The 16,112-nt window shown below is 38.9% G+C and overlaps 1 protein-coding gene across 10 annotated transcripts in view; it reads left to right on the plus strand.

Annotated features, from left to right (window-relative positions):
- The window catches only part of LOC118678095 (cofilin-2), a 156,329-nt gene that overhangs the window by 93,205 nt on the left and 47,012 nt on the right, over window positions 1-16,112 (plus strand). For 6 of the 10 annotated variants that reach the window (XM_036353229.1, XM_036353151.1, XM_036353182.1 and 3 more), the window contains 4 exons: window positions 1,413-1,660; window positions 1,752-1,978; window positions 4,234-4,700; window positions 6,126-6,268. In XM_036353229.1, the coding sequence (XP_036209122.1) occupies window positions 1,413-1,660; window positions 1,752-1,978; window positions 4,234-4,700; window positions 6,126-6,268 (1,085 nt within the window). Of the gene's footprint in view, window positions 1-1,412; window positions 1,661-1,751; window positions 1,979-4,233; window positions 4,701-6,125; window positions 6,269-11,176; window positions 11,290-11,702; window positions 12,688-16,112 lie in introns of those variants that run through there. The other 4 variants (XM_036353190.1, XM_036353200.1, XM_036353206.1 and 1 more) reach the window with 2 other exon arrangements.

Below are 16,112 nucleotides of genomic sequence, written 5' to 3' on the forward strand. Positions count from 1 at the left end.
GGGCGTGGGAGAAGAGATTAGACAAAGATCTTATATGCATGTGTGCATTACCTATGGACACAGACAATAGGGTGCCGAGGCCCTGGGGTGCGTTGGGAACCAGATGGGGTGGAGCAATGAGGGGGGAAAACAAGGGACATCTGTATTAATCTCAATGATAAAGATTACTTTTTAAAAAATACCCTTAAATTAATTAATTAATTAATAATAAAAACCATTCAAATTAATTTTCAAGGATTCAAAATATCTTCATAATTTGTCTTTTCTTCAACTCTTCCACATTGGCCTCTGCAAGCTTATTTCTTACCATTACCAATAACAATGCACTCTGATTTATCCAGAAAGATTTCTTTAAGATCTTTGAATTAGCAGTTCTTATTGTTGCCTTCCTTGGAAGTCCCACTCAGGCTAGACTTTTCATGAAGCCTTCTATCAAAAACCAAGATAAATAGAAAGCACAATATGAGCCTGGCCTGTGGCTCAGTTGTTGTGTGTCGACCCATGCACCAGGAGGTCCCGGTTCAATTCCCCATTAGGGCACATGCCCAGGTTGTAGGCTCAATCCCCAGCAGGGGGACATTCATGAGGCATAGGATGGATGATTTTCATCATTGATGTTTCTATCTCTCTTTCTCTCTCTCTAAAAAATAAATTTAAAACCTTTTTTTAAAAGAAAGCACAAAGTGAGAGGGTGAAAATAAGTCAAATGAACTATACTGCATTTTTTCCCACCTTACTAATATTTCTCTTTAGCTTTGTCTAAGGAGCCATTAGAACCATCTACTTTTTTCCTCTCCCATTGAGTGATTAATCTCTTACTTGTAGAAGTTCTGGTTCTTTTTCAGACTGCTTATTTACTCACGTTTTCAAATGTTTATTTCTTAAAACATATACAGCTATTTTATATTCTGTTTATTTTTTTTCCAGAGAGGAAGGGAGAGGGAGAGAGAGAGAAACATCAATGATGAAAGAGAATCACTGATCAGCTTCCTCCTGCATGCCTTCCACCTAGGGATTGAGCCCACAACCTGGGCATGTGCCGTGACCAGAATCAAACTGACCTCCTGGCTCATAGGTCGACACTCAACTGCTAAGCCACATAGGCCAGGCTAGCTAATTTTCTAAATTAGATCAAGATTTACTACAAAGATTAGATTGAGAACACATTGCCTAAGTTATTTTTTTAACTGTTGAAATCCCCAACCATTTGATGTACAGATTAAACATAAACAAGATGTGATTCAACAAATATTTTCTTTAACTGATATTTTTGTTTTTAATATTACCATGGTATTTTTATTAGGTATTACAAGAACTGTAAAATTTATCCTGTTTAAACTACCAAGAAAATAGTTCTAGGAGATGTCTAAAATTTGCCTAGAAACTTTAATCACTTTCCATTTTTATTTAAGATGCCAGTGACAGTGGGCGTTCTTATAAAACAGTCCTGGACCGTTGGAGAGAGTCCCTTCTTTCTTCTGCTAGTCTATCCCAAGTCTTTCTTCACCTCTCCACCTTGGATCGAAGTGTGATATGGTCTAAGTCTATACTGAATGCTCGTTGTAAGATCTGCCGAAAGAAAGGTGATGCTGAAAACATGGTACTTTGTGATGGCTGTGATCGGGGTCATCATACTTACTGTGTTCGACCAAAGCTCAAGGTATTTTTTTCTTTTTCTAATTCTCAGATTGTAATTGAAACATTGAGATTTTGAATGACCAATGATTAATGAACATTATGTGACTTTTCAGACTGTGCCTGAAGGAGATTGGTTTTGTCCAGAGTGTCGGCCAAAGCAACGTTCTAGAAGACTTTCCTCTAGACAGAGACCATCCTTGGAAAGTGATGAAGAGATGGAAGACAGTATGGAAGGTGAAGATGATGAAGTTGATGGTGACTATGAAGAAGGTCAAAGTGAGGAGGAAGAGTATGAGATAGAACAAGATGAAGATGACTCCCAAGGAGAGGAAGAAATCAGGTAAGTCCTAACATGCAATAAAAATGGAGGATTCAGCCGAAACCGGTTTGGCTCAGTGGATAGAGCGTCGGCCTGCGGACTGAAAGGTCCCAGGTTCGATTCCGGTCAAGGGCCTGTACCTGGGTTGCAGGCATATCCCCAGTAGGAGATGTGCAGGAGGCAGCTGATCGATGTTTCTCTCTCATCGATGTTTCTAACTCTCTATCTCTCTCCCTTCCTCTCTGTAAAAAATCAATAAAATATATTTTAAAAAAAAAAAAATGGAGGATTCATGAGTCTTAACTAGACAATCTCTTTACTGAATCAAGTATAAATGGAGTGGTTGGGGTTCAATTTTTTAAAAAACTAGTATGTAAAGTAATATAGTAGCATGAAGTTACCCTTGCTTTATGTATTATAAACATTCAAATTTTTCCCAAGGAAGTATAGTAGCTTTGTGAACTTTGCCAGATCATAAAATCAAGTATGAGTTCAAGGTTGGACAGGATTTCAATCAGACCCACCTCAAGGGTGATTTTACTTAATTTTATGTTTAAAGTAGCAAACAAACAATCCAGAGGATATTCGTAAGATGAAGATAGATGCAGCTTCCCAATGCCTCTATACACAAATTTTGGTTGATCTTGGCAGTCTACAGAGAGAGTGAGACTGAGAGAGAGAGATGCCAGAAGCACATTGTATTTGTTGATACTCCTACCACATCAGCACACAGAAACAGTCTATACTACCACATAACCAAGTGTTCTGCAACTTGCAAATTATGCCACCCACCCCTAATCAGTGGGTTTAGGGCCGGGTTATTCCTACTATGCCAGCTATGGGGCAGTCTCTCCTTATTTGTCCCTAAAACCTTGCCCCCTTTTTAATATTTGAATCCCATTCATGTGGAATCAGGAAAGTGAATGTGAAACAAGGGCAACCTAGAAGTAACAAAGTACAAAAAGGCCACCATCCAAGGAGATTAAGTTGAGAGAACTACCCTATCAGTTTCAGACAAGTTGTTGTTTAAGATTTTATTGATTTTTTTAGAGCAAAAGGGAGAGAGAGAGAGAGAGAGAGAGAGAGAGAGAGAGAGAGAAACATCCATGTGAGAGAAACACATCGATCAGTTGCTTCCTGCATGCCCTCCCACAGGGGATCAAATCTGCAACCTGGGTGTATGCCCTGACCGGGAATCGAATCCGCCACTTATTGGTGTACAGGATGATGCTCCAACCAAGGGAGCCACACCAGCCAGGGAACAAGTAGTTTGTTTGTTTTGTTTTGTTTTGTTTGTTTTGTTTGTTTGTTTGTTTTGTGGGGGGGGGGGGGATTGTTGTTGTTTTTTAATATATTTTTATTGATTTCAGAGAGGAAGGGAGAGGGAGAGAGAGACAGAAACATCAGTGATGAGAGACAATCATCAATCCTCCTGCCTGCCCCCCAATGAGGCTCAAGCTGGCAACCCAGGCATGTGCCCTGACCAAGAATTGAACCGTGACCTCCTGATTCATAGGTCGATGCTCAACTAAGCCACACCAGCCAGGCACAAATTGTTTTTTAAATAGCTCCAACTAGCAGGAGCCATAGTCCCTGTAGCTTACAAGGGTAGTATTATGTTAAGCATAAAGATGATAAAGAATTTGGAAACTTCTTGGAAATATTTTAGGTAAACTGGAAGTCTGGGTATATGGAAAGATGGATAAATGGAGGCTTAATGGAGTTATTTCATCCTTGTCTACAACTTAAAGGCAATTAAAAGATTGAATCTAGTTTTGTATTTTCCAGTAGAATCAGGATGGCAAAGAAATTCTTGATTGGTATTCAGGAACAACAGATTTAAGGCTTACTTTAATGGCAGGTATTGGCCGAAACTGTGGTAATGAAAAGTGATAATACAGAGACAAAAGATTTGCATTTTAAGATTAGTTTATCACTCTATAATCAACATGATTAAGTCTGCTTATTGGTCCTCCTCTAGATTTTATTATAGTTTATCACAATTTAGAATTTGATTTTCATGATGATATCCTGAAATCACCAAGAAAATAATAAATATTCTCTGCATTACAAAGAAATATATGAAAGCACATTTTAGATTTCCATAAAAATTTGTTAACTCCAAGTTTAAAGAATTGAGCATAGGATAAGTCTCATTAATATAGAAAAGTAATATGTATAACTTATTGGCTGGATACTAGAACCAGGGGAATAGAAGTAATTGTACATTCATCATTGCTCTATATAATAATTGTATTTTCTAACAATATTTATAGCCCACCAAAACGAGGAAGACCACAAGTTAGACTGCCAATTAAAACAAGAGGGAGACTTAACTCTTCTTTTACAAGTCGTGGCCAACAAGATCCTAGAAGGTATACTTCAAGAAGTCAGCAGAGTACACCCAAAACATCTGTTTCTTCTAAAACTACTAGTAGAAGCCTAAGGAAGATAAAGTCTGCTCCTCCTACAGAAACTAAATCTTTAAGAATTGCCAGTCGTTCTACTCGCCAGAGTCATGGTCCATTGCAAGCAGATGTATTTGTGGAACTACTTAGTCCTCGTAGAAAACGCAGAGGCAGGACAAGTGCTAATAGTACACCAGAAAATAGTCCCAACTTGCCTAACTTCAGAGTCATTGCCACAAAGTCAAGTGGACAGTCAAGATCTCTAAATGTTGCTTCAAAACTTTCTCTCCAAGATAGTGAATCCAAGAGAAGAGGCAGGAAAAGACAATCTGCAGGTATGAAGAAGTCTGATTTAAACTATTCTTACCTAAGAAAATTGAATAATTTGGAAAGATTAAATGGGATATTTTGGGTCATTTTTTAAAGGCTGTCACTAAGATATACAAAGTTTTTAGGGAGCAACCTTCCCTGATGCATAATATTCATTGAAGGGGCAGCTATTTGGAGAAAAAAAGGTAAACTATATCACTAGTATTTCTACTAGTATAGCAGGGTAGTTGTGAGAAATTTGCTAATGGAGAGACTTGGCCAATACTTGAACAGTCTCAGTATACCACATTATGACACATTTCATTCTCTTACACCTTTTTCTCCTTAAAACACTCATACTCATTATCATCTAAACAAGCTGTATTAGGTTATTTGTTAAGGTTCCTATCTGATATACTGAATTTGGGGCAGTAGAGAATTGGGGGCAGTACTATTGTTAAAGTGATCACAATCTATTTAATTCTAATAATTGTTTATAGTAATCTTTATCCATATAATCTCTTTATCCGTTTATCTATTTAATCTTATCTTTTTTCTTTAATGTCAGTGGTAATAAAACTTTATTTCCAAAAAATGAATTGAAACAAAAAATGCTATTATCCTTTGAAGAATTATGTAGATAGGTTGTATTGCATTATTTGAACAATGACAGGAGTAAAGAATTTATTGGTGAAAAATGGGTTATAATTAGTCTACATGTTGTCAGGTTTTAGGGGGAGGGAGGAAGTATCAGGAAATTCAGCTTTTCTTATCCCTTTATCTGTTTTGCCTTTCCCTAAATCTGAACTTCAAACTAGTAAACCTGAACTGTTTTTATTCAAAAACACCGCTGAAAAAATTTGTGTTGTTATTGATTTGTGAAATCACTATCCTGTTTCTAAGGACAAATAAAGGGGGAATATGTGGATTTACATTTAAGTAGAGAATTTAAACACCTGAATTCATGTGTGGACTATATTACTATTTTTTTTTACTAATTCATATACTTTAGATTTCAATTTAGGTATATACTTAGATTTTATGAGAAAGCATCTTGCTTTAAGAAGATTCTCCATATAAAATTAAGATTTAAAGAGGTCTAGTTTCTAGATCTGAAGAGGTAACTTTCCAATTGATATGTTTTAGGAAATACTGTAGAATTGCTTACTGCTATTTTACTGTAGTTGAAAACATATTTTTAATAAAATGGTAAAAAATCCACAAACTTTGTGTTCTAGAATTTTCTTTTGTATTACACTCATTTTTCAATCTGTTCCCAATGAATTTTCAATGCAATTGGAAATTTATCCCAAATGTAAGTTAGTTTAACATCTCAGTATATAATGTCAATTTTGTTTGAATTTAGTTTGTATTTATAGGCCCTGTTTAGCTTGTAGTGATCAAATATTTTGCTTTGTCATCACCTAAAGTTAATTTAATTATTTATTTAGAATCATCTCCTGTGACACTGAATCGAAGAAGTTCAGGCCGACAGGGAGGAGTTCATGAATTGTCTGCTTTTGAACAACTTGTTGTAGAATTGGTACGGCATGATGACAGCTGGCCTTTTTTGAAACTCGTTTCTAAAATCCAGGTAGTATTTTTAGACTTTATAAAATGTATTCCTGTACATTATTTAGTCTGCATGACAGTTTTGAAATAGTCCAAACACCTTTTAATCACTGCATTTTTTTAAACACTTGAAAAGTTGGTCTCTATATTTAAAAAAAAAGGAATTAGCATAGTCTCCTCAGTCCTTTCTAACTCTGTGACTGATTTTTTACTTATTTTTATTTATTGATTTTTAGAGAGAGAGAGAGAAACATCATTTTTTTGTTCCATATATTTATGTATTCGTTGGTTGATTCTTGTATATGCCCTTACCAGGATCAAACCCACAACCTTGGTGTATCGGAACAATGCTCTAACCTACTGAGCAACTCGGCCAGGGCCCTGTGACTGATGCTAATAAATGATGACTGTGTTGAAATAACCTCAATGTTTTTTATTCAAGATAATGAATATGAATAGAGTTAATTCAACTGAGTACCATTGTTGGTATTTCTATTATGTAAAATTGTGGTTCTCAAAATTCACACACCAGAATCACCTGGAGGACTTGTTAAAACACAGATTACTGGGCCCTACCCAAAGTTCTTGATTCACTAGGTCTGGGTTGATGCCGAACCGTTTGCATTACTGACAAATCCCCAGATGATTCTGATCGTGCTGGTCCAGAGACCACAGTTTGAGAAACATTGATTTTAAAAATAAGTACTCTTAAATAACAGAGATTGCCTAACCTAAGGGATTAGAGTTGGTGCTGTAGTTGTTCATTCAATTGACCCTTGAACAGTAACAGGTTTGAACTGAGTCCACATACATGTGGATTGGTTTCTATATATATATATTAGAAAATTCTTTGGAGGTTTTCTTACTGCCATGAAGCAATCATAATTGATTACACTAGGCCAGTGGTCGGCAAACTCATTAGTCAACAGAACCAAATATCAACAGTACTTCTTCAAAATAGACTTGCCCAGGCCGAAAACCGACTTCTGCGCATGGGCCACGAAGTTTCAATCGCACTGTACGTGCGCCCGCACGTGGTATTTTGTGGAAGAGCCACACTCAAGGGGCCAAAAAGCCACATGTGGCTCATGAGCCTCAGTTTGCCGAACGCAGCACTAGGCTATCATAAAGCAATCATATTGCTGCTTCTTCATTATCAATAAATGAATCATTATATTTGCAAACAGATGAATTTCTTGTTCATATTTTTTTCATATTTGATGTCTAGTGTTAGTAATATGTGTAACATCTACAGTGTTTTGTGTCATATAAAATAATATTGATGTAAATACTGACAGGTGACTCATTTCATAGATGATGTAAAATTATGGTATTGATAAATATATATGGTACTCTAAATGTATTAGCCTTATGATTTTTTATAACATTTTCTTTTCTCTAGCTTACTTTACTGTAAAAATACAATATATAATACATATAACATGTAAAATATGTGTTAATTGACTGTTTATGTTATTGTTAAGGTTTCTGATCAGCAGTAGGTCATTAGTTGTTATGTTTTGGGGAAGTCAAAAGTTATACAGATTTTTGACTGTGTGGTGGCTCAACACCCCTAACCCTCACATTGTTCAAGGGTCAACTGTGTATGTTGACATATCACTGCGCACGCGATGTGATATGCTAGTGATGTGATATGCTGTAGTAGAGATAGGACAGTGTTATAGTATTACTAGAGGCCTGATGCACGAAATTTGTGCATGGGTAGGGTCCCTAGGCCTGGCCAGCAATCAGGGCTGATCTGTGGGGCAACTGGCGGGGCAATCGGGGGGGCCCCCACTGGCACCTGCCTTGGCCAGCCTGGCACCACCCGTTCGCCAGCCCCACGCCCCACTGCCACCGGTCACCTCCCTCTGTGTGGCGACCAGCAGGGCGATCGGAGCGGGGGGGGGGGGGGGGGGCCTGCTTGCACCCGACTTGGCTGGCCTGGGACCTGCGGGCTGGGGGCAGCTCCTGCGTTGAGCGTCTGCCCACTGGTGGTCAGTGCACAGCATAGCAACCTGTCATTCCACCGGTCGTTCTACCGTTTGGTCGATTTGCATATTAGGCTTTTATATAGGATAATAAAAGTTATATAATGGTCTTTCAGAAATACAGAAGAAAAGGAGATTGATTTGAGCACTTCAGAGGGAGGGAATGGCAGAACTACTTGAAGAAATATTTAGTCTGGTCATTGAAATAAGATGGAATTTCAACAGTGAGAACTGGAATAAGGGAATTTCAGAAAGGAAGAGGGATGATAAGTTAAAGACCCAGAAATGAGAATATGGGGGACGATGGGTAGTTTGAATGGAGCAGATTAGCTAGACACAATTAGAGTATAAAGCGTCTCATTTGTCAATATTAGGTGGTGGTTTCTGAATGAAAAAGTGACATCATCAGAATTCTACTTTGAGATTTCTAGAGCAAGAATGTAAAGGATTGATTCCAACATGGTGGACGGCAGGACTGAATTGGGGAGAGAGAGACTGATCACACAGGAGTCTTAGTGGCAGTGGTTCAGGTTTTCCTGGCCAAAGAGCCCCTGCTACTGACACAGACACTCCCCAGGCAGGGCTCATGCTTGGAAACCACACCATCTTAAAGGTTTGCAAGTTCCTTCTTGGGAGGAGGCTGCAGGGAGCAGCAGCAGCTAGGCCCCTAGCCTTGTCTCCACCCAGAGTAGCCATGCCCCATGCCTGAACCCACGGGCACCGCCAAGGACACATCCCAGACCCCGTGCACCTGCCACAGATACCACCCAGACTGCTCAGCTAAGGGGAAGCCAGTGGGACCTCGCAGGCCTGCAGTTGATACCTGCGGGACCAGCTCTGTGGGGGAAGGGAGTACAGCTCAGAACAGGTACAATCCAGGTATGAGACTCAAGGCAGACCCAGCCTCTGGGCTAAGGAGTCCACGCCCGCTGGACTGTTAGGAGCCTCAACCTCTTAGACCTCAATCAGGTTGCCCAGGGCCAGAAAGAGACAGTGACTCATATTGACCTGCACCAGAACAGCTTCCAGACAGTCCAGGATAGACACAGCAAGGGACCAGATTCAACATCAGAGGAAAATCCACAAATAGCGGACCCAAAGGTTTTTGAGTGTGTGAGTGTGTGTGGTTTTGTTTTTGTTTTTATTTTTTCTCATTTTTTTCCCATTTTACTTTTACTTATCTACATCTTAACATACCCATTATTACTTGGTTTTAAAATCACCATTATCATTTCATTTATTTTCCGTTTCCTTTTTTCCTCCTATACTAGTTCTTTTAGCTTCCTTCTTGCTTCCATATAGCCATTTTTTCATCGTCTTCTTTCTCCCTTTTTTTTTAATATCCCCTCTAAGTCTTTGGTCACCTGTCTTTTAGTATTCTTTTTATTTTTTCTTTGCTTTGCTTCCTCTTCTTTTTTCTTCTTAGTCTTTTCTGTTATTGCATTGAGTAGCTTAATTTTTGTGGTGTTTTTGGTTTGGTCCTGTTGTGTCTCATTCTGTTCTGTCAGCACCTATATAATAGCTGGCACAACGGTGTAGGGGTTGAACTTCACTGGCAGCAAGTCAGAGGGGATCCCTCCCACAAATGGGACATCAACCATCAAGTCCCAATTATAACAGGAGAGCCCAAATATCATACACAAGGGGCATTCCTAGAGTATCCAGTTCAGGTGTACAAAGAGACTGCACCACTGGGCCCCTCGACACTTTATACATAAGGCCATCCCACAAAGACTGGGAGACATAACAGTTCTATCTAATACATAGAAGCAAATACACAGAGACAGCTAAAATGGGGAGACAAAGAAACAACCCCCAAATGAGAGAAAAGAAGGAATTTTTTTCTAAAGAACTGCTTTAAGTACAACCCTCGTAACACAAGTGACGCAAAAGCAACCTATCAGACATAGAGCTCAAAGTAATAGTTATAAAGGTGCTTAAGGAGCTTAATGCGAATTACAAGGAACTCAGTGAGAATTATAGCAGTGTATAAAAGGAAATAGAAACCATTAACCAGAACCAGACAGAAGTGAACAATAACATATCTGACATCAAGAACACCACTTGGCTCAGTAATAAACAATATTTACATAGATTTTTTAAAAAGAATATAAAGTATTCATTAACAATGAATAGCATCTTATAAAATTTAATCTCAGTTTGACTATTTTTTAAGATTTTTTTAAATTGATTTTTAGAGAGAGAAGGGAGAGAGAGAGAAACGTCAATTTGAGAGGGAAACATCGATTGGCTGCCTCCTGCATGCCCCCTGCTGGTGATCAAGCCTGCAGCTCAGGCATGTGCCCTGACTGGGAATTCAACTGGCAACCTTTTGGCACATGGGACAACACCCAACCAACTGGCCATATCAGCCAGCGCTCATTTTGACTCTTAACTCATTTTTCCTGAGTAGTTCTTGTGCTGACTTAAGTTTTGTTTTATACGTTTTTCTTTATTACAAATGCAGTAATATAATTAAAGAAATATTTTAATATGTTTTTATTGATAGTTTAGAGAGAAATAGAGAAGGATAGAGAGATAGAAACATCAATGAGAGAGAAACATCTATCACCTGCCTCCTGCATCCCCCCTCACTGGGAATAAAGCCCAAACTTGGGCATGTGTTCTGACTGGAAATGGAACGGGGGACCTCCTGGTTCATGGGTCAATGCTCAACCACTGAGCACACTGGCCAGGCTAAAGGACTTTTTTAGATACATATATGTAAGTATATATAAAGAGAGACAGAGAAAGCACACAAAGCCATAATTTTTCTCACAAAAACTTTTTATAGTATCAAATAGGCTTCTACAGCATTAAATGACTGAAATGTATTATATGGTTTTAATGAAATAATAGAATTCAGTGGTTAACACAGTTGCTTTTCAGTGCAAAACCTTCATTTATTTGACCACTTATCTCTGATAAACTTTTTATAGGAGAAATATTTGAATTATCTTACAGGTTCCAGACTATTATGACATCATCAAAAAACCCATTGCCTTAAATATAATTCGTGAAAAGGTGAACAAATGTGAATATAAATTAGCATGTAAGTAATTTATATGTTTATCTTTTTGTTGAAAGAGGTAGAGGCTATTTTTCTTTTTACCTTTATGATAAATTAATGGAATTGTGTAGATGACATCCCAAGAGGTCTCTCAAATGCTTGTCCATGTATGTGGAAATGAAAGACGGATGAGGATTAAGTGAGTTAAAGATATTTTAAAGACTCTGATCTTAACAGAAGTTACTTACTGAAACTATGCAGTTATGCCTAATTGCATAGTTTCAAAGTATTTGTAGTTAGAGTTTTAAGCTTTGGTTCTACTACCTTGTTTCCAATTTCTAAAGAAAAAGGTGGGCTCCTGTTCTTAATGACATTTCTAGATATGATACCAATAAAACGTTTAGTTAGAAGTTATAAACTTTCATTCTAATTTTATTTGTGTTTTTTCTTTCCAGCTGAGTTTATTGATGATATTGAATTAATGTTTTCAAACTGCTTTGAGTACAACCCTCGTAACACAAGTGAAGCAAAAGCTGGAACAAGGCTTCAAGCATTTTTCCATATTCAGGCTCAAAAACTTGGACTTCACGTCACACCTGGGAATGTGGATCAAGTTAGCACTCCACCAGCTACAAAAAAGTCACGAATCTAATTTTGTCCTTCTAAAGGATATATTTGAGGAAAACAAATTATTCGTGAAATGGAACATTAAATCATGCTACAAAGCAGACATATATATATAAAGCAATAACAACTGATTGACCACTTTGATGTGTGGCCTGCACTATATTCTCAATTTTAATATTAAGCACTCAGGAGAATGTAGGAAAGATTTCCTTTGCTACAGTTTTGTTCAGTACCTGATAAGTTTGACAGATGTATTGGATACAGTACTGGTTTACAGAGGTTTTTGTACATTTTGAGATCATTCATGTGTCCCAATATCTTGGAAAATATTTTTTCACCTGTGATTTATTTTGTCATTGATGACTTTTCTTAGACATGTGGTATTAAGAGAGATTTATCTACACAGATAAATCTTCTGTTTATAGTACAGAAAAAAAAAAGTGTATATGTCTAAAAATCTTTAATGAGCACATTCTTTCAACACTACACATGAATGAATCTAATTTTATATCCTTGAAGTGCTGGACCAGTGCTGGCTAGAGGTATTAAGTCTGAGTTTATTAACTAGATATTTATTTAGCATTCAGAGTTAATTTGTGAATTTGTTTTGTATTTATAAAATTTGTACCTGGAAAATGTTCTTTAATTTTTTAAACGTTTTATTGTTTTTGTTTTATTTCTCTTAATTTCATTAATGAGCATTCAATAAAAGGTAACACCCTTCCTTTTCCCTGACAGTTCTTCCAGTTTTACAGAATAAGTTTCTGTGTACAACTTTTTAAGTGTACAAATAAAGTGATACATTTTTTCAAATATTCTGAATTTCTGGAATTTTTACAAATCAGAGTTGGACTTCTATACATGATACATACAGACCATAGGAGCCAATGTTTTATTGTACCTGAATCTTAGAACAGTGGTTTTCTACCCAAGCCCTTTAGGAGTAAGATACCTCCAGTATGTATGTACCCCCAACATTCTATGGCAGGGGTTGTCATTAAAAGGAGGAAAGTAAGTTTGGAATGTGCCCACTTCGTTAAAAAATACCACTCTGGCTGGGCTGGCGTGGCTCAGTGGTTGAGCATTGTCCTATGAACCAAAAGGTCATGGTTCAATTCTTGTTCAGGGTACACGCCCAGGTTGATGTTTCTATCTCTCCTCTCTGAAATCAATAAAAATATATATTTTTTAAGGAAAAGAAACACCACTGTGGAAATTTTTTTAAAATGAAACAAAGTGAGAGAACCAAGATGGCAGCATAGGTAAACACCTGTACTCACTGCCTCCCACAACCACATCAGAATTACAAGTAAAATATAGAACAACCATCACCCAGAACTGCCAGAATGGAAGTCCTACAACTAGGGAGGTAAAGAAAAAAGCACACTGAGACTGGTAGGAGGTGCGGAGACGCGGAACAGGCTGGTCCGGCACCTGAGTGTGCCACTTTTTTAACCGGGAGGGAGATCACCTCTGCGGAGGCTGCCTGGAGGAGCAAGGGGTCCCAGCCCCACATCAGACGCCCAGCCCAGGGTCCCAAAGCTGGGAAAAGAAGTCCCTACAGGCAGTAAGAACTACAGACTATAAAAACCATTGCAGATTGGGGCTAAGTGACAGAGGCTGCTGGAGACCTAGCTGCTCCTCTTAAAAGGCCGGCACCATGAACTGAATTTACAAGCTCCTGCTCCCTCTGAGTTCCAGTGCCGGGCAAGGCTCGGGGACACAGACACATAAGGGCAGAAACTGAACTGTCTGGCATTGGGGCAGGAACTCCAGGGTGGCTTTCTTCCAGATGGAGGTGCTAGCATTATTCCTGTGCTGAGACCTCCCTGGTGCAAGGCTGACTGGCAGCCATTTCTGATTGCTTCGCCCTGGTGATTCCCTGAGACCCCACCCCCAACTAATTTACAACCCCGCCAAAGCTGTGTGCAGCAGCTTTTGCATATGAATGGTCTGTCCTTACTCAGGCTAAAATCTATCAAACAAGCTGCAGCTGGATCAGGAAGCCCCAAACCTATCAATAAAAGGCCCAAGAGCCAGCACCAGAACCAGCCTGCCTTGCTTCAGAGCTGGCCTCTTCTGGGCACTTCGAAACCTAATACAAAGAGGAGAAATCTGCAGTTCCCTCTGTAGCTCCTGCTGGGTGGCCCCAGGCAGTAGCTGACTTTGCACCTCCCTGGAGACCAAGAGCCAGTGTACCCAGTGGTCAGAGTGAGACCATTCCGGGCTACAACCCTTCACATCCATAAGTGACACACTCCAGGGGCAGACTCAGTGAGCACCAAAGCCCCACTGAAGCAAGTCCTGCCCCATAAGGGTTTCTCCTGCACAGCAGCTCTTCCATTGTAGGCACGGCTGGTCCTCATGGCCAATTGGCCTGGAGGTCAATTCCTCCCAGTGATACCAATAGCAATCAAGGCTCAACTACAACAAGACTGCACACAGCCCACAAAGGGGTGCACCAAGAGTGTCCACTTCAGGTGATTGGGGAAGCTGAGCCACTGGGCCCTATAGGACACCTACGACACAAGGCCACTCTATCAACTCAAGGAGACTTAAGCAGCTACCCAATACATTGAAACAAACACAGGGAAGCAGCCAAAATGCAGAGACAAGCATGTCACAAATGAAAGAAATGGAAGAAAGCAAACTACTGGATATAGAGTTCAAATCCACGGGTATAAGGTTACTCAAGAATCTTCTAGAAACCTCTAAGGGACTTAGTGAGACTTTCAAGGATCTTAGCGAGAATGCCAAAAAAATAGAAAAGAACCAGTCAGAAATTAAGCATACACTGACTGAAATAAAGAATAATATACAGGGATTCAATAGTAGACTAGATCCCGAGAATCAAATCAATTATTTGAAATATGAGGAAGCAAAAAACAACCAGAAGAGCAAAAAGAAAAAAGGTTCCAAAAATATGAAGATAGTGTAAGGAGCCTCTGGGATAACTTCAAGCATACCAACGTCCGCATTATGGGGATACCAGAAGAAGAGAGCAAGATATTGAAAACCTATTTGAAGAAATAATGACAGAAAACTTCCCCTCCTGGTAAAAGAAATAGACTTACAAGTCTAGGAAGCACAGAGAACCCAAAACAAGAGGAATCCAAAGAGGACCACACCAAGACACATCCTAATTAAAATGCCAAGGGCAAAAGACAAAGAGAGAATCTTAAAAGCAGCAAGAGAAAAACAGTTAGTTGCCTACAAGGGAATGCCCATACAACTGTCAGCTGATTTCTCAACAGAAACTATGCAGGCCAGAAGGGAGTGACAAGAAATATTCAAAGTGATGAATGCCAAGAACCTACAACCAAGATTACTTTATCCAGCAAAGCTATCATTCAGAATTGAAGGTCAGATAAAGAGCTTCACAGACAAGAAAAAGCTAAAGGAGTTCATCACCACCAAACCAGTATTATATAAAATGCTGAAAGGTATCCTTTAAGAAGAGGAAGAAGAAAAAGTTAAAGATAAAAATATGAACAACAAATACATATCTATCAACAAGTGAATCTAAAAATCAAGTGAATAAATAATCTGATGAACAGAATAAACTGGGGAATATAAGAGAATCAGGGGCATAGAAAGGGAGTGGACTGACAATTTTCAGGGGGAAAGGGTTGTGGGGGGTGGAGGAAGAGACTGGACAAAAATCGTACACCTATGGATGAGGACAGTGGGTGGGAGGGGGTTAGGGTAGAGGGTGGGGTGGGAACCAGGTGGAGGGGAGCTATGGGGGGAAAAAAGCGGGACAACTGTAATTGAACAATAAAAATTTAATTTTAAAAAAATATGAACAACGAAGTGGCAACAAATACATATATCTATCAACAATTGAATCTAAAAATCAAATGAATAAAATCTGATATACAGAATAAACTGGTGAATGGAATAGAATTAGGGGCATGGAAATGGAACACACTGATGATTCTCAGAAGGAGGTGTAGGTGGGCGTGGGAAGAGATTAGACAAAGATCTTATATGCATGTATGCATTACCTATGGACACAGACAATAGAGTGGTGAGGGCCAGGGGTGGGGTGGAAACTGGATGGAAGGGAGCAAGGGGGGGTGGGGGAACGAGGTACATCTGTAATAATCTCAGCAATAAAGATGATTAATTTAAATTTTAAAAATGAAACAAGCTCAGTTGGTTAGAGCGCTGTGCCAATGTACCAAGGTTGCAGGTTCAATCCCCGGTCAGGGCACATACAAGATCAACCAATGAAT

The sequence above is a fragment of the Myotis myotis genome, unplaced genomic scaffold (genome assembly GCF_014108235.1).
Source record: "Myotis myotis isolate mMyoMyo1 unplaced genomic scaffold, mMyoMyo1.p scaffold_m19_p_1, whole genome shotgun sequence".
NCBI lineage: Eukaryota > Metazoa > Chordata > Mammalia > Chiroptera > Vespertilionidae > Myotis > Myotis myotis.